Source organism: Rhamphochromis sp. 'chilingali' (assembly GCF_963969265.1).
Source record: "Rhamphochromis sp. 'chilingali' genome assembly, chromosome: 14".
In the NCBI taxonomy this organism is placed as follows: Eukaryota; Metazoa; Chordata; class Actinopteri; order Cichliformes; family Cichlidae; genus Rhamphochromis; species Rhamphochromis sp. 'chilingali'.
The window spans coordinates 15827648-15852441 of NC_137941.1; the positions used below are offsets into that span (position 1 = coordinate 15827648).

At 38.9% G+C, this 24794-nt stretch overlaps 2 protein-coding genes and 1 long non-coding RNA gene across 5 annotated transcripts; 1 reads left to right on the forward strand and 2 right to left on the reverse strand.

Moving 5' to 3' along the window:
- Positions 1 to 224: 224 nt before the first annotated feature.
- fap (fibroblast activation protein, alpha) lies at positions 225 to 9428 on the reverse strand. Of its 2 annotated transcripts, XM_080902470.1 has the most exons (26): positions 9152 to 9428; positions 8872 to 8956; positions 8548 to 8637; positions 8342 to 8436; positions 8136 to 8210; positions 7938 to 7990; positions 7734 to 7806; positions 7455 to 7578; positions 7227 to 7381; positions 6985 to 7082; positions 6750 to 6879; positions 6626 to 6664; positions 6441 to 6539; positions 6270 to 6340; positions 6119 to 6172; positions 5902 to 6026; positions 5692 to 5736; positions 4423 to 4521; positions 4049 to 4118; positions 3772 to 3966; positions 3542 to 3596; positions 3351 to 3450; positions 1281 to 1339; positions 1126 to 1198; positions 875 to 948; positions 225 to 678 (listed from the first exon to the last, which is right to left on the reverse strand). In XM_080902470.1, the coding sequence occupies exons 1-26, from the start codon at positions 9152 to 9154 to the stop codon at positions 577 to 579; spliced, it is 2241 nt and encodes a 746-aa protein (XP_080758596.1). In that variant the 5' UTR covers positions 9155 to 9428; the 3' UTR covers positions 225 to 576. The 2 variants fall into 2 exon arrangements, 1 of the variants encoding a protein (XP_080758596.1); XR_013974038.1 differs by lacking the exons at positions 225 to 678; positions 3351 to 3450.
- On the forward strand, positions 8960 to 21975 carry LOC308409606. Its single transcript, XR_013974039.1, has 3 exons — positions 8960 to 9080; positions 19317 to 19416; positions 21268 to 21975. It is a non-coding gene; the product is annotated as an uncharacterized lncRNA (long non-coding RNA).
- On the reverse strand, positions 9671 to 23171 carry ifih1 (interferon induced with helicase C domain 1). 2 transcript variants are annotated; one of them, XM_080902468.1, is made up of 17 exons: positions 22601 to 23171; positions 22112 to 22268; positions 20088 to 20219; positions 19800 to 19845; positions 18553 to 18608; positions 16240 to 16460; positions 15519 to 15729; positions 14465 to 14682; positions 13932 to 14033; positions 13686 to 13809; positions 13372 to 13587; positions 11933 to 12189; positions 11699 to 11848; positions 11420 to 11581; positions 11142 to 11335; positions 10944 to 11037; positions 9671 to 10549 (listed from the first exon to the last, which is right to left on the reverse strand). In XM_080902468.1, exons 1-17 carry the CDS (start codon positions 23033 to 23035, stop codon positions 10346 to 10348), a joined length of 2979 nt encoding a protein of 992 aa, XP_080758594.1. In that variant the 5' UTR covers positions 23036 to 23171; the 3' UTR covers positions 9671 to 10345. The 2 variants fall into 2 exon arrangements, with proteins under 2 accessions (XP_080758594.1, XP_080758595.1); XM_080902469.1 differs by having other exon boundaries at positions 18553 to 18603; positions 19795 to 19845.
- Between the last annotated feature and the right edge of the window lie 1623 nt (positions 23172 to 24794).

A 24794-nucleotide genomic window follows, 5' to 3' on the forward strand; every position in this document is an offset into this window, starting at 1 on the left:
ATAATGTTTCCTATTATTCTTTTATATTTTTCACAATTTATATAATTTGTATAATAAAACCTAATTCAAAGCACACATTAATGTTATATATTGTTAGTACTGGGTGTTTTTATTTTAATCTTAATTTGCATGTTTGAACAGTAAGGAGATCAGTAATAATCTTTTGGCCTATTAAAAGAACCATTTGTAAAGAAAAGCAATGAATCAATTAAATGTTGAAAAAAGTTTATTTGAATATTCTTATAACACAAATGACTCCACTTTGCAACAAATCAGTGCAATGCATTGCAGTTAATGTATGCTATGATAATCACACATACACACGCACGCACACACATACATAAAATTTTTTAAACTATAAATGCATGATAGGACTTGTATCTTTGCATATCACATATTTTGCAAAAATTCCACACAACATACGGATGCTCATTTAAATGAGCAATCTAACATTTGTTGCATTAGTTCAACCTGGCTTTCAGAATATTACAATTAAAAAAAGCACATTAAAAATGCATTAGACAAAGAAACTGTGGTAACAACTGTTGCCTACAAATGCTGTTACATCCTTCACATCTATTTGGGACTAAGGAGGCATTTCTGCAGGAAGTGACTCATGTGCCTGTATATATGATGATAGGCTGATCCACTGAGACTATGGTCCTTGTCGGTGTACCACTGAAAGCAATACCAGAATATGATTAGTGCATAGACTATAAGTCAATTCCAGATAACATCGTGCACATCTTAAATCACACTTATTTTAGATTTAATTTTGCTTATAATAGACCACGTTTTTTTTCCATTTGAAATCTTCATTACATCAACAACATCATTCCTAATATTAGCCTCACTTCCCTAAGCTAATATTTACCATCACCTCGAAGTCCACTTGCGCATCCACCAGAGCTTTGGAGATTTGTGCAGCCTGCTGGAAATGGACATTGTCTACGGGAAAGACAGAGCTTTTACTACGTGACTGAAAGCTCAAGTTTCTATCAAGGCAAACAGAGTCTATTTGTGCATGGCTTACTGTGTTACCTGGAACGCCTCTGAGAAAACGGGCTACCACATGTTCAGGTCTTATCAGAAATAGAAATGACTGAAAGAAATAACAGAACGTACCATCCGCTGTGCCATGGACCAAGAGATATTGAACATTTTTGAAGTTCTTTGCTCTGGAGGTCACTGTGGAGTTCTAGAAAATAAAAGAATTACAACAGTCTCAAGGCAGAAATGTGCCTTTACTTCACCACACAGCTAATCTGAATGATATTTACTTTGTACGAGTCGGAATTCTCAGTTGGCTTGCCCATGTAGCGTTCAGTGTAAACTGCATCTGTGGAAGAAAACTCAGTTAACACCGCAAAAGTGGATACAATGGAAACACAAAAATAAATCATGCGTATTTAACATAGGGAAGGAAAAGTTTAGATTGAATGATTACAAGCTATAGGAAATCTTAAAGATGAACTCCATCAACTTTCAAGGCTGAACGTGTCAAAATTACTAGTGTAGAGTTACAAAGAGGTGTAATCACCATCCTAGTTTTTATCTCTACTTGAGGCCAGAAGCTCAGGGTTCAATAACAGCAATAAGGAGGCACTGTGAGTAATGTAGGTTAACCACAGTTAGGTTTTGGCAGGAAAAACAACACATCTCTCTTATTCTGCTGAATGTACACTGAAATCAATTCAAATGCTGTTACTTTTTTCTGGGCTTTTACTGACTTTATATATTTTCACGCCAAATATTTCTTAAGATGATATTTCAGTCTTTAGGTGGGTCAGCTGAATAATCAGAATGATTGCTTTGCATACTGCATCATCTGGTGCATGATGGAGGATGTTGAGAAAGCACTATTCTACAAACATTTTCATCATGACTTCACTAAAGTCGTAATGAAAACAAGATTTAGAATATTCAAGACTTTTGAGTAGCTTCGCAGTGAAAAAAAAAAAAGTCAGTGACTCACTGCCCAAGCCAGCAATTTTGGATACAGCATCAATATGCCCTTTCCTGCCTTCCCTGTACACATAAGGCAGGTTCTTATATTCAGCACGAAAATATTAATCACACTGAAGATGTGGAGAAAAGTAATGGATTAAACATGATACTAACACTGTTACAATACAGCTTATGTAAAGTGAAGGCCATACAAGAAAATAAGCAGCCTGTAAAATTACACTGAGCAGCTACTTTGATAGTTAAACATGTTCAACTGCTCATCAACACAGACGCACAAATGCATGTGGTTGCGTTCAACCCAACCACATGCATTTAGGCATACAGACATTGTTAAGATGACATGCTGATATTGATGGTAAATGAAAGTGACTTCGAACATGGCATGGTTGTTGATACCATACAGTCTTGTCTGAGTGTTTCAGAAACTGTTGATCTGCTGGGATTTTCCCATAAAGCCACCTCTAGGGTTTATAGAGCACTGTCTAAAAAAGAAATTATCCAGTGAGCAGCAGTTTTTAGGGTAAAAAATGCCTTGTTGATGAAAGAGATCTGATGAGAATCTGCTTTAAAATAGCCACTTGTTACAACAAACATATACAGAAGAGCATTGAATTTACAACAAATCAAATCTTGAAGAAGACGGGCTACAGTGGCAGAAGACCACACTGGTTACAAGTTTTGTCAGCTGAGAACAAGAAACTGAGGCTATAATTCACAAAGGCTCAACAAAAGTGGGCAACAGAAGAAAATGCTGCTTGGTCCGGTGTGAGTCATGATTAGTAGTTTGACATTCAGATGGTAGGGTCAGAATTTGACGCAGCATAGTTGGATCCTTCATTGTATCAACAGCTCAGGCGGTAGTGTAATGTGGTGGTAGTGTAATGTGGTGGAAATATTTTCTTGGCATACTTTGGGCCTCTTAGTACCAACTGGGCATCATTTAAATTCCACTGCCTGCCTGAGTATGGTCGGTGACCATGTTCACAGTGTGCCCATCTTCTGATGGCTGCATCCAGCAGGATAAAGCATTATTTCAGCAGTTGTTAGCAATAGTTCTTTAAAAACTTAACTGAGTTCACTCAGATGCACTCCACAGTCACCAGATCTCAATCCAATAGAGCACCTTTGAGATGTGGTGGCACAGGAGATGCCAACAAATTGCATTATGGATGCCAACAATTTTGCAGCAGCTGTGTGAAGCTGTCCTATCAATACGGACCAAAATCTCTGAGGAATGTTTTCAGCACCTTGTTGAATCTTTGCCACAAAAAAGTGAGGCAGTTTTGAAAGCAAAAGGGAATCCAAGCTACTCTGGCAAGGTGTACCTAATGAAGTGGTGGGTGAGTATGTATATGATAGGCTATGTATGCATGTTCACCCACCATAATAGTCCCACTTGGCTACTGGGGCTACTGCAATTCCACACTTAAAGAGTCCAGTTCCAGCACCCAAGGCCATTGAGGAAACATAACCACCATATGACTGAAGATCAGAACAGATTGCATTAGTAAGAACATGTAAAGTGATTATAAAGATAAAGAAAGAGGAAAAAGCAGGATAAAATACAGCTTACCCAGCCCCATATTGCTATTCTGCCTTCATCAATAAATCCCATGTCAATGAATTTCCTGTAACAGGGAGATCAGTTATTATCTGGGGCAAAACACATTTGTTAAACCAGACTACACCAGGCATTTATCTAGATGAAGACTTTTGTATGTATGTAAAAGATTAAATTTCTTCAAACAACAGCTAAAGAACAACACTCATCACAGAGGTGATTGAACGTTTAGACAGACCTACCTCACAGCAGCTATTTGATCTTCCACTTCAAATGTCCCTAGGCGTCTATAGATTGAGTGCATTATTTCATCCCCTTGGTAACCACTTCCCCTTCCATCAAAGCTGGCAATGATGATCTCATGTGAACTGGAGAGGTACGTGCCCCAGTTCAGCTTGAAGCGATAGTTCACACTCTGACTGCACGGACCACCATAACTACACAAGGAGAGCAAGACAGTAAATTTACTTCTGTAAACGTTAGTGGTGTCACATGCAATTTGGAATATTGCTCACTCACACATCAATAAGAAGAGGATATTTTTTAGAATTCTTGAAATTGGGTGGTAACATCATTTGATACCAAAGATCTGTTGGCAAAAACACAGGAAAGAAGATGGAAAACGATGTTTCACATACTAGGACGTCATTACAAAACATCTGGTCAGCACATATAATGGCTGATATACTTACTGACTTACAATCATTAAACAGGCAATACAACCTTAGTTGTAATTCACCATTGTTTATGCTGAAAATGTTGCTGTTACTAAGAACCATCGTGTGTGCTCATGTGAAAAAGAGCACATTAGACATACATTCAAACACAAAGCAGAGGATTTCCATATGTCTTCAACAGTTTCTGAGATGGATTTTTCAACATGCATTTCTCACCAAATCCTCCAATCTTTAAGGTGCCATGTTTCATTGTTGGCATTTGGAATTCAGACAAACTCTTTTTCAGGTCCTTATTGTCTTGAAGAATGGCAAGCTCTGAAAACAAATAAATAAAGTAGCTGCAATGTTGTGTCCATAAAACAAACATAAAGGTGCATACTTCAAAGTGTTCATCATTGAGGAACCTTAACTTCTCTGAAACATTTTGATTTGCTGTTTATTCTTTTTTCTGGGAGCTTCGTGAATTACCTTCCTTATTTTGCACTTGAGGTGACGCGTTTAGACCACTCTGCGTCTAACTTAATGTAGCAAATGCGTTACAAAATATTCAAAACTCATTCTTCATCAGAGCATTTATGGTGCAATGATTACCACATTCTCTGTACATGCAACAGCTTCCCAAAACTGAGATGAGACACAAACCCACCCTCAGAGTTTCGAAAGCTAGTGTACTCTGTCAGTCTGCCCCAGGGCAGCTGTGGCTACAACTGTAGCTTGCCTCCACCAGTGTGTGTGTGTGAATGGGTGGATGACTGGGTGTGTAAAGCGCTTTGGGGTCTCTAGGCGGGACTAGTAAAAGCGCTATACAAATACAGGCCATTTACCATTTACCATTTACCCCCAGTTCTGGTCCCAAGCCTCGATAAATGGGAGGATTATGTCAGGAAGGGAATCTGGTGTAAAATCTGTGTCTAATCAAATATGTGGATCCATCTACTGCCATGAATCCTTGGGAAGTAAAAGAGCAGCCAAAAGTACTTGAACTTGGGCCACTATATTCGATCTACTGGCTGTATGAAACCAAAACAGCACCTAGTGCTGGTTTACAGATTTATTGCAGCCTAAAGTTAATGTGAAGTTACATATATGCTTTCAGTGGTACAACGTATCAAATCAAAGGACTTTAAAAATGAGCTTTTCGGCTTTCAGCTATCAGCTTTTTCAGTACCAAATTAACTACGTTTTATAGAACATTTTCAAATGCAGATAAAAACACAGAGATCTTAAATACTTAAAACCTTTCTGGACTATTAAAGCCTCGCTTTTACCTTGAGATCTGATCCCATATCAACTCCATTGGAAGCACAAAATATGAATGGCTTGTATGGACAGAAGGAATAACTACAGCAAGAAAATTCTGCTGGAATATTTACTGGGTTCTTCTTATTTGACCACCTTCAAAAACAGTAGCTTTATCCTTTAATAGTATACCATGTGAGTGCAATGAGTCATTTAACAATGTGTTTGGGTTATATGAATCTGCACCTGAGCCCTTGCTGTCCATGAGTGTGTACAGGGGGAATCCAGGTCCTGGTTCAAGAAAAACAAAACAAAACAGGATACACACAAATAGAAGTGGATTACACATCAAATCGTCTGCATGCCTTCAGCAAGGATTAGTGTTCACAGATGTTCACTACCCCAAATCGGTGAGTTATTGCTTACAGTAAGAGAAAATGTGAATGGGTAACTGACCGTAGCAGTCCATTCGGTAGTAAGAGGCGTCAAAGCTGAAGTAACCTGAGTTGTACTGGCACCTGTCCTTACGCAGGTTGCAGGTGAGACACTGGGGGGCAGAGGGGCTGCTTCCAATCATAACCCTGATGAAAAAAATCAGCACGTCACCTATATAATTATCTACATATAGATTTTAACTGGTAAAAAAAGAGGACAGATGAGAATAATTCCTTACTTGTAGAGGTTTCTCTGTACAGGTATTCCTCCATACTCATTACTCACAAAATATCTGTAGAAAGGAATTTCACACACCAGGTCTTTATATTCTTACTTACATTTTTAAGATTTATACAGTTTCCCCATAAACGTATGGATTCATCACTCACATGGCATCTTTGGTTAATTTGCTTATGTAGATAACTTCCCACTTCCCAGAGGTAACAGGGGTTGCTTTGCCCTTAATTAAAGAGCTTCCTTTAGTAACTCACTAAAATCTAAACACATGATTGATATGACTGTGCAACACATTCTGCATAAAGAAAACTGGTAACACTTACATCTTTCACATAATGAATGTGTTTGTAGCCATTAGTGTCACTCATCACTTTGTAGAAACTAAGCTTATCTTCAGCAAAGAAAAGAGGCAAGGGCACGTACTAAGGAAAAAACAAAGTAATACGTTATAGTGATACATCAAAGTAAGGTTTTAAAGAACTATATCAGTAATCTTTTGGAAACTTACATGGCCCACCCATCCAGTCTTGCTTGTTTGCTCGAATTTCTATAGATAGTAAAGACATCAGTTGCAGTTAATTAGCAGAGCATGGCCATCAAGACGATTTCCTCAGCAGAGAAGTCACAGCTACCTGTTTTTCTGTCCAGCGACTTCCATCAAAATCATAGATCTGTACAACCACATAATTCTGTCTTCTTGTGAGCCACTGCACTGCAACGCGTATATCTGTAACCCAGGTCACCGAGCACAAGATGTGATCACTGAGTAAACGCGACAGAAGGAGAAAAGGTTTTCACATAAGACAGACCATGAAGGCATCGCATTTTCCGGTAAATGATTACACATGTGCTAAATAATATACAGACCCAGAAGAAACAGAAGCGGGCGCAAACACCTGTGTGCGGTGGGATGGGTTTGTGGTATCGACAACAAAAAGTTTCACCTTAGTAAGGGGTGATCCAGCCTATACAAATACAAATATAATATTTGTGATAAACAATTATATATAACAAGAGATCTGACAATTTTTGACAATTTAAAATGATAAATTGATATTGATGGTTATATTTTGCTCATAATTCCATGTTTGAAAGTTATAGAATCCCACCTTTGGGTATGGAATGGCCACTGTCTGAGGATATTGCTCAGATCCATACCAAGAGAACTCCACTTTGTGAACTTCTGTATTATTAAACTCTGCATATGCCAAGAACTTTCCGGTTGAGGACCACCATACTGCCCCATTCGATGCAAACACCTCCTCTGAAATTATTGGAGAAAAATATTAACCCATACAGATGCACACTTTTGAAAAAGAAATAATAATGTCACTAACCCTCATACACCCAGTCAGGGACACCGTTAAGGATCTCATTCTTTTTCCCGTTGTGTGTCAGTTGCACAGCTTCATCAGCACTGACATTGGATTTGAAAAAAATGTTGAAGTCTGAAATGTAGGCCTGAAAAAAAAAAGTGGATTTCAACCATAAACATACAGCTACAAATTTATTGCAACAAAAATAAGCCACAAGTATTATAAATAAATATTTATTCAGATAAACCGAATTGCAACTTATTATTCACTGGAGACAAAAAGTACATGGTGAGCGCTTACATATTTGTTTCCGGTTGGTGCCCAGGTAAAGTACTGCACAACACGTGGAAGATTTGCAGGCGTGACAAAAGTTCTACGATGAAATATGAACACATACAGGCATAATAGTAATGTACCAACTGATGAATAAACATTTTTACAGATGATACATTTGGGGTGGGAACCAAAATTCATTGATAAAACTCACAAAAAACAGCTACTTACGAACTCTCCCTGTCATAGATCGAATATGAGGCACTGAATGAGTGTCTCCATTTCTGTAGGATTTTAACGACAAACACTTTCATTTGCAGGTTTTTCATTAGCAGAATTATAGAAATAATAATAAATAGAAAAAAAATAATGCTTTAAAAAAATACAAATAAAGATAGAAACGTAACTAGGTGAAATTTAACACCTCACCTTTGTGTAGTTGCTTTCAAAGGCGATGTATTTATAATCACCTGACAGCAAATAATCTGTGGCTTCAACTTGGGCCTGAAATAAAAATGACTGCATGAACTTATGGATGTGTTGCAGAATTCATATACTAATATACATAGTAGGCTATTTAACATGCGTGACAGTATATATTAGGAAAATATTTGGTCTAAGTACAAATATATTACAAAGGTTGAATTGCTCAAATACAGCGACTCCTCCTTTGTTTCAGCATTGTGGAGAAAGACATTCCCGTCTCTTGCTTTATGCAAATACTCCTTATCTGCAGGAACAAGGATAATAGATAAGCTTCCAAGAAGTTTGTATCAAAGGTGGAGATTAATGCTACCAAAATCAGAAGGTATAGCAGAGGTTAAGTGACTGACAGTGATACCTGATATCCAATACAAATTGTAGGCTCTCCATCTAAAGGTGTCATTAAAGTAGTCATCAAGAGAAAAAGGCCTTTTGTTACCACCAGATTCTGAAATGATACACATGTGCTGCATTATTTATTTAACTTGCATGTAACGATACCAACACTCCAAAATATGTGACGACCATTTTTTTTGCGCATTTACAACTTCGTTGCTTGAATAAAGCAAACAAATAGGAAATGCGCAAACACAGAAAGAAGTCTGCTTTGAAGTAACATCTGTAGCTGCTTTTTGAAAAGAAAGAAAAGAAAAGCGACTCACGGGCCAAGGCTCTAACTTACTGTTGTAAATAACTGCTGGAATGGTTATTAACGTGATGACGACAGCCGCCCCTATCACCCCCCACATCACCTTGTTACTGCAGCCCTGCGAAAGGTGACACAAAAGTGGCAGCCTATAAAAATCCTCTGAAAGCACACAACAAGATGCTGACGCTGCAGGCTCTCCTTTAGTAACTTATTAGTCCCACGGTGAGCTTCACACTGTCACAGTAAGTAGCCATGCTTTTACACAGATTTTCTTTGTTTCCCCCCCAGTACTGATGGTAAATCGATTACTGACCATGGTCCAGATGAAGTCGCCGTGAAGCTCTTGGTTTTTTAAAATATTCCTCAAAGGCAGCTGGCGTGAAGTTTACAGTCACTTCTTGGAACATGCAGCTTAGTTAACATAACCGTACGCTTGCAAAGGTAACTTTAAACTAATGCAGCCGCATGAGAAAACGGAGCTCCGTCCCGCTTTAGTCGAAGGTTTCCTTCTCTCCTCGCTGCATTTCTGAGACCAGTCGACAGAAATGCCTCCTCGAAGTCTGCTGCCCAACTTTGAAAGAGCGCACAAGTTGCTGGTATTAGGAAGTGGCTTTTTCACTATGGGCGTAAAGTATTCACGCAACAAAACAGGACAGCTGGAAAAGCAGGTTTTTTTTGTGTGTCTACATCAATATACTTAACCATGAAGTGTAAAAAAATATTTACGTGGCTTTTCACTTAGCGTACACAATGAAGTAACTGTATTTTTTTTTTAAAATGTTGTTGATTTATTATTTAAATATGAGCATAAAGAGGAAAAATGAGATAAAAATGAGAAGGGCAGTCAGTTTTGTAATACTTTTGGATCAAACAAGCTTCCTGCTTGTGTATCCAGACAATACGATCAAGCAGGTAATATATATGTTTGCGCAAACAAGCTTAAAAGAGGCTTTTAGGAATAGCAGTGCTGTCTCAATCGTAGTGACTCACTAACCTGTGGATTTAATGGAAAATCCACAGCACCTGTTTGTGTGTGACAGGTGGGCTCTGAGGGGCTATCACAGACTCGGTGACTCCCATCTCATGAGACAGCCAGAGTTTGAAAGGGAAAAATATATATATACTTTATTTTCTTGCTTTGCTTTTCCAGTTCATTTAATACCAGTGACAAACCCTTACATAGAAATTAATACACTGTAATCATGCATTATTTCAACAGTAAATCCCATCAAATGCGAACATAATTGAAGAGTAAAACCCTTATTCTGCAATTTTGCACAATTCACAATAATACTTTAACCATTAAAATGATGTAAAACATTCACACTTTTTCTTTACGAACACACTTCAGTCCCATCACCATTCATTTCTCCAGTTAACAAGTAAACATTCAAAGGAAACATAACATTCACTACTCTGCTAAGGTTATTAATCCTGTGTCGGCCATACGGCAACACAATAGAAATCAAGGCTTTCTCAGTCGCTGGTTATTCTACGTGGTTATAATTCACATTGTTTCGTCATCATCCGAGTTATCGGACATGGTCATGTTGATTGCATGTTCAGCGTAGTCGAAGGCAGAAAACTTGATGGGGACTTCATTCCACTTGGTGCATTTGCTAATCTTCTTTCCATTTAAATTCACCACAAAGTTTTTCACATCAAGGCAGGGGCACTCGATCCCCTTGTACATCATCATTGAACCCCATCTCTGTAACAGAATGCAACACAACATACAATGAGTATTTTATTCTCAATGCAGGCCTAACCAAGACTAAATAAAGGCTTGCTTTTATGCCCTTTTGTCCTGTAATCTAAATTTGTGGTGAAACATGATCTCAAATTAAAGGGCTGCAGTCTTATGTCATATGACAGACTCACATTTCTCTTTGAACTAGCTTTATTGCTTATGACCAAGAGTATTAAATGTCCTACTTTTTCTAATTATGCTTAAGCATCATGTTTGTGCATATGCTGAACGACTCCTTGTTAATGCAGCAATGCTGTGTTTAGTTATCTACTAAATTGAACATTCTGAATAAGATTATCTTTTTAAGATTCACAAGAGAATTTCCAAATAATTGAAAAAGCTAAACTGAATCTACCTGTCCGCAGTTTTTACATGCAATGAAGCCGTTGGTCTCATAGTCGAGAAGACGCTCCTGAAGAGTAGTATTTTCTCTCTGAATGTAAAGTTTTCTGTAAAAAGATGCAGTAAAATTGATAATAATCACAGCACAACTACACGAGTGGAATACAGTTCAACACATACAAACGGTTAAGAACTGAATTGTAAACTGTACCTAAATTGTGGCGTCACATTGACTCTGTGCATGTTTTCGATGATCTGGATGTCGTCGCCCGTGCAGATTGGCTCGCTGCAGCTTCGGCAGCTAAACTTTACATTAGATGGGCTCTCGTTCTTTATGTCCTTCTGCTTCTTCTTCGTCATTCTTACTTTCTCTTCCATTATAGCCTGAATCTGAAACTCAGTGATCTGATGAACAAACAAACAAAAAAAGTCTCAAAGCCATGTGGGTTTTCAATTTAACTGAGACTAAAAATTCTGAAGTAAACGTACTCTTTTTTCATAGGCTGCCTGATTTAAGGATTTAATTTTCTGAATGGCTTTGTTCATCATGTTCTTGCGGTATTCATTGACGCACTCCTTTTCAGCCACCCCGGAGTTCTTCACCTCGACCAGCGTGTAACTGCTGTCCTCGGCTCTTCCTCTGCCTTGGGCCTGAGAAAGGCGATTGTGAGTGAAGGGTAGGCAACCACGTTTGTTTTACACAGGCTAATATTCCTTCAATTACTGGGTATACCACATTCAATGCTCATTATTCAACTCATTACTGACCTGAATCATAGCGATCTCGTTTGTCACAAGGCCATATCGAATAACGAAATTGCAGGCTGGTATGTCCAAGCCTTCCTCGGCTACTGTGGTAGCAATCAGCAGGTTGACTTGACCGTTGCCAAATTTTTTCAACACATCCTTTTGCTCTGCCTGATTAAAACAGATTTATAAGAGAAGGTTAAGTGTAAGGCGCAAATAATTGTGCAGGAAAATAGAGAGAAATGTAGCACTCACCGAGGTCATTGGTTTAACAACACTCTGGTCTCCTCCTCCAATGACATATGCTGATTTCACTCCAATGTCAGCAAACTTGGAGTTTTCCTGTATCCACTGATTTAGAGCAATGGCGCTGCGTCGTGTTTTGATGAAAACAATCCCTCTGGCTTCATCCCGAGAGCTGAACTCATGCAGAATTTTAGTTCTTAGTTTTGACAGGCTGTCATTTTCATACTCCGGATTCTTTGCTAGAGTTTCCAGCTCCTTCTTGTTGTCTGTCAGACACAGATTACAAAGAACTGAATTACACTTTTCTATCGCTGACATCAAAGATATGGTGTCTTTTTATGAGTTAAATATGAGGGTTTATACCTCTAGTAAGTACAGTGATAAGCAGCTTAGCTCAGCTAAACAACAGGACCAGAAATGTGGGAAGGGTTCAAATCTACCACAAAATTCACAGGTAGACTATAAATTTGTTTAAGTTGTGCCTGGTAGAAATCTGTAACGCATAGGGCTCAACTGCCAAACCATGAAGGTTCTCAAATTACCCTTTTAGGCTATCTCCACATATTCCAGAAGTAAAATGGCTAATTTTATAGGCAGTAATATAGAAAGTACAAAAATAATTTTGGTCTCTACAGCTTCTTTACCCCTGATGATGAAGGACACATTCATTTTTAGATATTGTTCTTGTTTAAATTGTACAAAGGCTTAAACTTTATTGCATTATTAGGAAATTGGATAACAAAAAGCTGCTATTTCTATGCTAAGAATCACTTTTTAGTTAATCTGAATGCCTTAACTGGAACTCCTGATAATAGTTTATTATTTTGATGAGTCCTGGAACCTTTTTAATGCATGAGACTGGCACAGAAAATGAATAATGGCTCAATGTGTATCAATCATAATAAAAGACTGTTGAAGAGGTTTTGTGTTTTAAATTTTAATATAATTGCAGGCACATATTAACTAATATCTGTGCAGTCTTTGGCTGGATCTTGCTATCCAAGCTTGCATCCATTAGCTGATAACTTATTACTTTACACTGTCGTTCAAATATGATCACATCAGCATCCAAAGTCAAATGACGGCAGCTATGATGCCAAACTCAGTATTTCAAAATGGTAGACTAATGACCATTGGCTGATGTTGCGTGGCCATGTCTGTCTTTTATATACAGCCCAAATAATTTGTCTTTTTTGTTCTGAATGCTGGCAACCACTGCAGACTTCAAAATCCTTTTTGCTTTTCATTTGCATATGTTCACAGGTGGACCTCATTTTCCGTGGACAAGTCTCGTTTAGCTAGATCCCAGTTTCACATCTATTAGCTAATTTAAGCCAAACGATATCTTACCTCACATTTACCAAAAAAAAAAAAAGATTTTCCAAATCTCAGATTATAAAGTCAACAACTACTTTGAATTTTCAGGCGAATGCTTAGTTTCACAATACCTTTAAACAGATTGAAGAGGAACCTCTCAGTATCTGTGATTTGTATCTTATGCTCCTCCTCCGGGGCAGTTTTTTTCTTCATCTCCTCCTCGTAGTATTTGTTCAGGAAACTGAAGGCATCTTGCATGCGAATCGTGTTGCAGAGATTCAGGCTCTCGCTGTACTGTCGGAGGTGCTCTGCACAAACTCGTACTTTCTGATTTTCATCTTTTGCAGCTAAAATGGATCGAGACAAGTACTTTTAGACACTACACACCATGGGAGGTTGAACAAACGATAACTAGTGAAAGATGAGCGTAAAAATCTGTTTTCACCTTGTCGTTCTTTTTGAACAACCCACTGTTCGTAATTCTGAGAGCCGAGGTCACAGGTGGGGGTCAGCTCGGCATGGTTGTGGATGGCGGTCATAATTTTCTTGATTACATCACCAAAGGGATCCTAAAAAGGATATTTAGTTTCACACACATGTAATCCTGCATTAACATCAGCTGGAGTCCCTCATATGAATTAGAGTCAAAGAAAAGCTTGGCACAAAACCATGCCATGTTAAACAGCCATACCTCCCTCCTATCTTCAACAGAAACAACTATTTTTCTTTGCTCCTTTTTGAATTCCTCTTGGCGCCTTGTCATTATTCTGGAAGCGTCCAAGTTTGCACAGATCTGTGAAAAAAATACAAAGATTTATAGTGTTAAAATTAATCCCACATCTTGATCTCATGATAGAGCGTATTTCTGCTTATTTTCTGCTGCAGTGGAAACTTTATGGCTGCCTTGTGTGCATGGTCAGTGTGGAACAGTGGAAAGAACTTGGCTGAATCAACAAGTTTCTCTATGACTGAAGCAGAAAGAACTGGAGCAGGATTCTGATTAAAAAAAGATGTTGTTCACTGTGACATGTGAGTTACTTGGTATGGACACAAAGAAGCATGACTGATGACTAGTTTTCTTTCCCAGACTGTCAGATATATTAATCAGAAGCCTTAAAGACTATAGCTAACTTTAAATAATGACTAAATGTGCCAAGAATGAGTAGAGTAATATGCATGCAACACTTTTATCCACACAGGTGAAGACAGAGAAACAGTATTTACACGCAGTATGTGCTCCTCTGCTTTTTCCATTTTCGTGGCTCCCCCAACCCCTGGAGAGGCAGTCAGGCCCAGGATCTGAGGGAGGGGCACAGGCTCCTTCTGCTCCTTTACGAGCCTTTTGTTCTTGTGTTTCTGCTTCAGGTATCGCATCATTATGTGGTTGTAGACGCCTCCCTTCTGAGTGTGGTGACACTCATCTATTATAATGAGTGTCAGGTCTATATGTGCAAAAGAGAAACACATAAATGTTGCTTTGTTTCAAAAATAACATGCACGTGTCCCAATTTCTCGCTGCCACATTACTGCCAAGAGACAAAAGTGCTCAAATCTTAAAAGACTGTAATTTTCTCGACCAGCAGAGCTAATTTTATCCCATTTATTTTGCTTGTTACGTAAACAGAGGTGATTTCCCTCACAGATGCCATCTCTCTCCCAAACCTACCCACGCAAACCAGTACTTTTCTAGGAACCTTTGACACAGCAGTTTATGCCACACAATAACATATGTTGGAAAACTGTCTACTTCAAAGAACAAAAAACAAAAAAAACTTTATATAGTTTGGATTTTACAAAAGTGTAAGCAGGGTGAATTCTAATTATTCCCATGTACTAGTTTAAACGATGCAATGCAAAATCCTCCCTGGAGGAAAAAGAGAATGGAGAGTGGCAGCTTGATGTATTTTGGGTGATAGAAGCTCTCATGTGAATTTGATGAGCCACACACTGATGGCTTGAACAGACGTGTGGCCTGGAAACCAGGAGGAAAAAAAAGTACATGCTTTCAGGCGTTTCAACAAACAGCATATGTTCCACTGAGGTGGCTATTCCACCTTGGACTTGTGAGTGCCAACAGGAGTAAGCAGCAGAGTCGGAAGACTTTGACAAGATGCTATCAGGGGAGATGCCGCTCTGTCCTTTGGGTGGCTTTCCATTCCAGAAGCTGTCAGAGTTTGAAGCTTAAGCCTGGATAGATTTTAGTTAAAGAGTGTGTTTTTAAAAAAAAAATACAAGAATAATGTATTAAATTTTGTGAAATTTTGTTGAAATATCATACCACTTAAGTTCACGCCCTCATCCTCTCCACTGTTAGCCCTCTCTAAGTAGTTTTCCAGAATCTGGGCAGTGCAGATGATGATGTCATTTTTCTTCACGATTTCTGTGAAAGAGATTTTGAGCTGGGAGTCTCCGCTGACTCGCTCCACTTTATATTTGTTCTTGAGAAAGGGCAGGAATTCTGCAGAGTAGTGCTGCTCAACAAGAGGAACCTGAGGGCATCAGAGCACATGAAACTTTCATGAAGTCAATGCCACAAAAGTCAAGAGATTTAACTGACAAAATTAGAAAAAGTCTTTACTGTTGTTTTTAGGATCAGAGAGCTCCTGATGATTTAAGTGTTTGTGCCAACATTAGTAAACCAGAACACATAAATATATGCTAGACTGTTTGGTTAAGGCATGGTCTCAAATTAGCTGTGCAGTAATTTAGGAGCTTCTGTTGATGTTGGTTTTTAGAGCAGAGAGAGTAAAGGCACCGGGGTTACTGTTCTGCTCTTTTTCACAAATCAAGAATCAAAAACTGTGATGATTTTCTATGTGGTTGCATTGTTTTCAAATGCAACCACATAGTTTTACAGCTGGAAAACCTACAACAGACCACATGAAGTATGTGCTGAAAAATAACAATGTTCAGGAGTGCTTAATGAGAAATGGACAGAAGTAGGTTAGCATAATAGTGCAAACCCAGAAGTATTCTATACCAGACAGACATTGTAGTACCTTGTTCACCAAGACGATCACTTTTCTTGGTTTCCCTTCAGCCTTCCTTCTGTCCAGATGTTCTTTGGTAATATAAACTGCAACTCTGGTTTTACCGCTTCCTGTGGGGAGACATACGATGATGTTTTTCCCCTCCAAGGCAGGTCCAGCGACTTCCATCTGATAATCTCGGAGAGTAATTTCTTTTTCTGGGCTTCTGGCAACTTCTAAGGCACTTCCATCTGCAAAGGAGAGCAGAGGTTCAGAATCACAAAACATCTGTCTGTGTCAGCAACCCACAATTACAGACATGACCAACAGGAAATGCCTGCTTCTCTTTGTTTTTGTTCCTGGGTAAACAGAGAACATACACGTACACTGTACAGTACATCCATATCATGTAAGATGACCTAACTTTAAAACACTTCCAATAGTTAAACCACAAACAAAGGCACCGAGTAGAGCATGTAAATCATGTTTCAGTGTTACAAGAAAACATTGTGCTCTATAAATGATGTCACTGAGAGGCACTACTTAATGCAAACCATACAACACTAGGACTTAAAAGCAAATGCTTCTCTCTATATAGTGAGTGCTATTTGATATTTCACACCAGTCTACTAATCTAAAGGTGAAAGTGACAATAAAAAGGGATGGGTTGAGGCGGACTAACATCAAGCACTATGTTTTCTTATATATGTTTTTATAATAATCAGATTACTTAGAGAGAGACATTACAAGTCATTGCTATTTGCCTTATTTCCTCTACAAGTACAATAGACTTACTATGATCCACTTAGACTCCAAGTTGCTGGCAGGCTGTTACTTATTTGCTCTGTCTAGGCAGGGGATAATACATGGCTAAGACACCAGGAGCAATATGAATGTACCCCCTACTCTGCTCCCCTTTCCACTCAACTCTAAGTTCTTCTTCCCCCCCAGTGAGAGTTTAAACCCCCCAAATCTTATTTTTTTTTCTCAGTGCAGACAATTTTTAATGACTTGGTATGCCAGAGGTTACGGTGTTGTTTCAAGCAACTTTATGCAAGCAAATGCAAGTCTCTAATGATTAGAAAAAAGAGCTTTAATTATATTAATAAGTAAACAGTGGTCCATGTGGCCTCCTGAACTTCTGAAAGCAGTTCCCATAGAATTATTCAAGAAATAAACATAGAGCTGTTTTCAGATTCATTAGGACTGAGTATGAGCTCTGCTCATTTTAGAAAACATTTAAAAAAACAATTCTGCTAGAGACTCGCCTTGCAGGAACAATCTTTCATGTAAACTACTCTGTTAAACCCATTTACTCGCAGGCTGCAGACATCTTTGGGGCCTTTCTACTACTGAAATAACCTGACTAAACTGCAAAAGAACTAATCTGATTCAACTCTTTTCTTCCTGCTTCGCTATTCAGGGTAGAGTATTCCAAGCAGAAATGTACTTATCCATCATATAAGCCAAACACTACAGAGCCACATGAATGTAACTTTTCCTTTACATTTCCTTATACTCCAGCATATGGTTTTCATTTGAACTGCTAGCTATGCGCTGTCCTCTTTGACCTCTGTGTAGTTCATCATGATGCACACATGGAATTTGTTTATTAGTGCGAAACTGGCAGGACAGAGTTAATGTTCCACTAATGTAACCACATGTTACAACAACATTTTTCCTTTACCGTACTTCATGTTGCCTTTAGGATAAAAAATAATAAAAAAATAAACTGATCCGTAAGGCCAGCAATGTTGTGGGGATGGAGCTGGACTCCCTCAAGGTGGTGTCGGAGAGGCGGATGCTGTCCAAGATAAAGACAATGTTGGATAACACCTCCCACCCACTCCATGACATGTTGGTCAGTCACAGGAGCTCGTTCAGTGAGAGACTGAGATTACCGAAAAGCACCACTGAACGACACAGGAAATCATTCCTGCCTGTGGCCATCTCCCTGTACAACGCATCCACTTAACACACTGTTTGCTGCTACAACTACACATGTTTCTTTTCCAAATATTTATTTATAAGTGACTTATGTATGTATGTATGTATATATATGTATATATTGTACTATTCTTAGTTAGCGTATTGTCTGTCTTGTCTTAATGTTGGTTTAAAATGGAGCACTGTAACAAAAAATAATTTCCCCCAGGGATCAATAAAGTATTCTGATTCTGATTCTGATACTCAGGATACTTTAGGGCAACTACAGCTGCACTGATCTTAGTTTGGTTATTGTGCATGACCTACTGAGGCAAAATAAAATATTTGTAATTACCAAAAACCCCTTTAAATACTTTAATTGCCTTAACAGGGTGAATAAAAGTGAATCCATCCCACCTGGCTGTGAGGGCTCCGAGTTGCTGGGCAGTTCACTGCTTGCATATAAGTCTGAAAGGACATAAACCAAAGTTTAAAAAAGTTGGTAGTTACAGTGTTAGCTGTAGTTTTAAGTGAGTAGCTACTTTTTTGTGCTGCTCTGTGTTTGCATCAGAGTTAATGATGAAGAGTTAGACTTATTTTGAGTAATTATGAACTAATCATTGCCTTCATACACGCACCGGCCTTTTTGTTAAGTACACCTTGCTAGTACACAGTCGGCCTCCTTTCGTCTTCAGAACTGACATAATTGGATTCAGTAAGATGCTGAAAACATTTCTCTGTGATTTTCCATATTAACATGATGATCATGTGGTTGCTGCAGATTTGTTGGCTGCAAATCCACGATGTGATTGAAATGCCCCACTCCATCACATCCTAAAGGCGCTCTATTGGATTGAGATCTTGTGACTGTGGAAGCCATTTGAGGACGATGAACTCATTGTCACGTTTAAGAAAAAAAAATTGAGATGATTTGAGCTTTGTGACATACCACAGTATCCTGCTGGGAGCAACATGGGTACACTGTGGTCAAGAAGGGGTGGGATGGGATGCAGGCTGTGGCATTTAATCGATGCTCGTTGGTAGTAAGGGGCCCAAAGGGTGTCAAGAAAATATGCCCCAAACCATTATGCCACCAACACCAGCCTAAACCACTGGTACAGGGCAGGCCATGTGTGAGCCTGTGCAAACTGCAGTCTCAGTTTCCTGTTCTTATCTCGCAGGAATGACATCCGCCATGGTCTTCTGCTGCTGTGGCCCATGTGCTCAACAAGGAGTTACAGTGAGGTGCTGTTGCCTCCTATCAGCAGTCTGGCAAACAAGGTATTTTCTCCCAGAAAGCTGCCACTTACTGGATATTTTTTGTCTTTTTTCTGGCCATTCTCTGTGAACCCTAGAGATGGTTACATGGGAAATTCCCAGCACATCAGCAGATTCTGAAATAGTCAGAGCTGTCTGCCTGGCAGGACAGAGTTAATGTTCCACTAATGTAACCACATGTTACAACAACATTTTTCCTTTACCGTACTTCATGTTGCCTTTAGGATACTCAGGATACTTTAGGGCAGCTACAGCTGCACTGATCTTAGTTTGGTTATTGTGCATGACCTACTGAAGCAAATAAAATATTTGTAATTACCAAAAACCCCTTTAAATACTTTAATTGCCTTAACAGGGTGAATAAAAGTGAACCCATCCCACCTGGCTGTGAGGGCTCCGAGTTGCTGGGCAGTTCATTGCCTGCATACAAGTCTGAAAGGACATAAACCAAAGTTAAAAAATTGGTAGTTACAGTGTTAGCTGTAGTTTTAAGTAAACTGAATTTTGTTTGTATTCCTTCAACCTTTTACATATTTCCGTATACGCATTAAAAGTTTAAATTTCTAGTAAAGAAATGTTAGATATATGTTAGATTAACAGTAAGAATGACACGTGTGAGCGCACTTCCTCAGCTCTCCTTAATGCTGACATTAAACAGACATGCTCTGTGTGACCTGTGGATTGATCCATAGGCTGTTCGTTCACGGTGATCTCCATGGATTCAGTGCCATCACAACTTTCAGCTGATGTTGGACTCTCCCTTGTAGCTATAGGTTTGTCTTTCAGTGATGGTTTCTTATCTGATCCTAAAAAATGTAAAAAAGGAACATTTTAGAAATGAGGAGTAACAATTTACCAGGTAACACTTTATAATACAGTACATCAATATTTGCATAAAGACAGATGTTTCACTTTACTTGAGTAGGTAAACAGTAATGGCAAACCAGTCCCTGAGTATTAAGGAATTACCTTACAACTATTAAATCTGACATTTCACTTTACTTAAACCGACAGAGAAATAGAAGGTACTGGTGAAAATACTGAGAAGAAAACAACTGATCAGAAATTAAATATGATGTTTTGTTTTGCTTTGTTAGTAATGGTAAAGTAATTTTGCAGTAAGAAGGAACTACTGAGTAATTACTTAGTGTGATGCATGAGGCAACAGGAAAATAGTAACTAATGGTGAAGTAATTATTAATAAATGAGTAGCTACTATTTTGTGCTGCTCTGTGTTTGCATCAGAGTTAATGATGAAGAGTTAGACTTATTTTGAGTAATTATGAACTAATCATTGCCTTTATGCACGCACCGGCCTTTTTGTTAAGTACACCTTGCTAGTACACAGTCGGCCTCCTTTTGTCTTCAGAACTGACATAATTGGATTCAGTAAGATGCTGAAAACATTTCTCTGTGATTTTCCATATTAACATGATGATCATGTGGTTGCTGCAGATTTGTTGGCTGCAAATCCACGATGTGATTGAAATGCCTCACTCCGTCACATCCTAAAGGCGCTCTATTGGATTGAGATCTTGTGACTGTGGAAGCCATTTGAGGACGATGAACTCATTGTCACGTTTAAGAAAAAAAAAAGAGATGATCTGAGCTTTGTGACATACCACAGTATCCTGCTGGGAGCAACATGGGTACACTGTGGTCAAGAAGGGGTGGGATGGGATGCAGGCTGTGGCATTTAATCGATGTTTGTTGGTAGTAAGGGGCCCAAAGGGTGTCAAGAAAATATGCCCCAAACCATTATGTCACCAACACCAGCCTAAACCACTGGTACAGGGCAGGCCATGTGTGAGCCTGTGCAAACTGCAGTCTCAGTTTCCTGTTCTTATCTCGCAGGAATGACATCCGCCATGGTCTTCTGCTGCTGTGGCCCATGTGCTCAACAAGGAGTTACAGTGAGGTGCTGTTGCCACCTATCAGCAGTCTGGAAAACAAAGTATTTTCTCCCAGAAAGCTGCCACTTACTGGATATTTCTTTTGTCTTTTTCTGGTCATTCTCTGTGAACCCTAGAGATGGTTACATGGGAAATTCCCAGCAGATCAGCAGACTGTGAAATAGTCAGAGCTGTCTGCCTGGCACTAACAGCTATGACACACTCAAAGCTATTGAGATTACTTTCCTCATTCTGATGCTCGTTTTGAAGCAGGTTATATTAACCATGTCATGAGCTGCTGCCATGTGACTGGCCAACACGATATTTGCATTAATGGGGAGTTAAACAGGTATACCTAATAAAGTGGCCAGTGAGCATATATACTAATGCCTTCTAGAATGTTTTAAGTTAATGATGATTATCTTTTTCCATAAATATGGTTATTCCAGGATTATTTGAGGTTATTTGGATAACTGTTTAGTAAAATGATAACTTGTTATTTTCCATTGTTACACTAGTCTACACCAAGAACATGGCTTTAAATGTAATAAAGACTATAACTAAAACTCTTAATCATAATTAATCATCCCAATTTTAATTAGTGGGATTGTTGCAAAGCAATGATCACAGTATATTTACTAATGCAGTTGGATTAAAGATACTGAATTCCCTCTGTAGTTGTAATCACTTATGTGCACATGTTTTATACAATCTGTCTATATCTCACCACTGAGACTTCTGTGTCCCAAACTTCCCTGATAGTATTTGGTGTATTGGGTGTGTATCTTCCAGCGTAGTTCAGTTACCTTCGTTGCCAGTCAACTCATTATAGAGCACATGGTGTTCAGTGTCTTTAAGAACTTGAAGAAATGTTGAATACCATCCTGGTGGACATTTGATAATTCTTCTTAAAAGTTCCCTTGCGCCACTCCTGCGTCCCCTGTTGACTATTTCAGCCGTAATCTAGATGACAAGTGTAATGAATAAAGTCAGTTTGCTAAGCAATCAGAGAAAGGCATTGCCACCAAAAGGATGAGCGGCCTACATTTGTCTGCCATCTAGTGGTCAAAGACAGAAAAGACATGTTTTGGGAAACAGTTGGAAGAAAAGGTAAATACTGAAGCTATACTGATACTTTCGAGGTTTTTCCACACCAGTGAAATTAGTGTGAATACACACAGTGAACCTTTGACACTTGAATATTTTCTCTCTTACCACCAAAGCTCATGTGCTAAGCAGCATGCAGATAAAGCAGTAGTAGTTTTGAAAGGTTGGTTGCACTATAATGTACTTACTCTGTCGCGCTCATCTTCGGTGAGCAGTCTTTTACTGAAACAGTGTGCACACACTGTTTCTGTAGCCATGTCTGCAAGGCTGGGAATAAGTAAGTGAATAAGTCGGACACAGTTTTCATTCTCTGCCTCAGCTTCGGGAGTTGGGAGATTTAACTGCATGTAGTCAGCTGCGAAGTTACAGCCCCCGTTATTCAGTGCGTCAACGAACGCAGTGAACCATCCGGGAGTATGTGGCTTCTGAACTACTGCGTTAATAAGGTAGTCCGCAGCCGAAATATCACCATCGTTTCTGGCCTTCTGCCTGATCCGTTCCTTTTGCTCGTTTTCGATAAAGTCTATAAGATCCAGGACCCGATCCACCACAATAAGCTCCTTCAGCCTCGGCCTCAAGCAGTCGATCAGGCACTCGCGCATTTCATCCGTTTCAGACTCCATCGGTACTCACTTAACCGATAACAGATCACTAAACTGGCTCCTGCGTTGCCTAAAACTACATTCACAGCAAACGCGCTGATTCACGGTGCCTTTATCGAGGAAAATGGAGCTCTTTCACTTTCGTTTCTCCCAAGCAGTCAACATTTAAAACGGCCACTGGGTGTCACTAACGGACCACAGTAGTTCCAATAGATCAGAAAGTGACCTAAATTGACTTTTTGTAAATCGTTTATCGTACACAGTATTATTGTAACATTATTGTAGTGAACTTTCTGCATTGGCGACCATAGCAACACCTTTCTAGTACTATTGCCTGGTAGGCCAAAATCTGACCTTATATAATTCAAACTTTGAAGCACAGAGACCAGAAAAGAAAGGGAAAACGAATATTTCAAAAGCGAAAACTTCCAAGCAACTCATCTCTACGTCACGAGTTATTTTGGTCCATCCCCGGTTTCTTTTCTCCACCCTGAAAACTCTGTTATTGTTCTTTAATGTAGCGATAGAGCCAGCCAGCCAGTTGTGCCAAAACGTGATCATCTTGTTTGCCTATACTATGAAATATATGTCAAAAATATCGATATCAGAGAGAATATTTCTGTCACGAGGTAGAAGCTACAATCAGTTTTTGGCGAAACAACTTTTATATAGCATTTATTTATCAATGTAAAACGCTCACTGACGTTAAAAATGCATTTTTAAAGAGAGACAAGGGGGTTACAGAAATTTCAACAAACATAACACAGTTACATTTAAATAATATTTCTATAAAGATATTTTAAGTGGTCAAAACGAGTAGATGGGTTACAATGTAGTATGCAAAAAAGCGCAGAAGTCTCCTAGGCAATATTCTTCAGGAATAGTTTTCCAGGCTTCATGAAGGACATTCACAACAATGATTCTTTGGATATTGGCCGCCTTTGTTCTGTTCTCTCTCAAGATGATCCCACATTGCTTCAATAACGTTGAGGTCCGGGCTCTGAGGAAGCCAATCAATGACTGACAGTGTTCCATTATGGGTTTTTTCTATGCAGGTATGTTATTACTTTACTGGCTGTGTGTTGTGATGTTGAAAAATGAAGCCAACTAGATGTTTTCCAGATGATATTGCCTGGTAGGTCAAAATCTGACCTTACTTTTTTCTGTCTTCAAATTACATTAATTTTATCCTTTTCCTCTTCATAAAGAATAGCTTATTGGCAGCCACCCATCTGATTCATGTCCTGGGTCAGATCTTTGCTTTTTTTCTTATTTACTTTCAAAAACTCACCCATCAAATGCTCATCGTTCATATGCTGTAGATAGTTTTTAGGCCTGGCTTCTTCTTTTATCCTCCACTTGTCAAGTTTCTTAAGATTTTTTTAAGAAGACACCAAACATCATGCAAAGATGTGTCAAGTTTTCAGCTTTTAGCTCTGTGCAAATCACTTTCTTGGTGCAAAAACACTACTTTATGGCAAATTGTCTTATATAACTGTGTGTTATTGTACTTGATTGATTCATAGGTCAGTGTTAAGTGACACACACACACACACACACACACACACACACACACACACACACACACACACACACACACACACACACACACACACACACACACACACAAAACAAAACACATTCCTGTGAAAATGGTCCGCTACAAGGACTGAACTGAAAATGAATGAAAAAGCAATCAATGTCCAAACTACTGGTCAAGATTGTTTTTTTTAAAAAAGGAAAGTCATGGCTCCTAAGAGCAACAATATAAAGAAATGCA

Coding starts and splice junctions, on each gene's coding strand:
- ifih1 (XM_080902468.1), bottom strand. CDS start 23,035: ATGGAGTCTGAAACGGATGAAATGCGCGAGTGCCTGATCGACTGCTTG. Junction 20,220..22,111: donor TGAGTTGACTGGCAACGAAG/GTAACTGAACTA, acceptor TACATTTTTTAG/GATCAGATAAGAAACCATCA. Junction 12,190..13,371: donor CCTCTTCAATCTGTTTAAAG/GTATTGTGAAAC, acceptor TGTGTCTGACAG/ACAACAAGAAGGAGCTGGAA.
- fap (XM_080902470.1), bottom strand. Junction 7,083..7,226: donor TGGCCATTCCATACCCAAAG/GTGGGATTCTAT, acceptor GTATTTGTATAG/GCTGGATCACCCCTTACTAA. Junction 6,540..6,625: donor AGACTGGATGGGTGGGCCAT/GTAAGTTTCCAA, acceptor TTTTTTCCTTAG/TACGTGCCCTTGCCTCTTTT.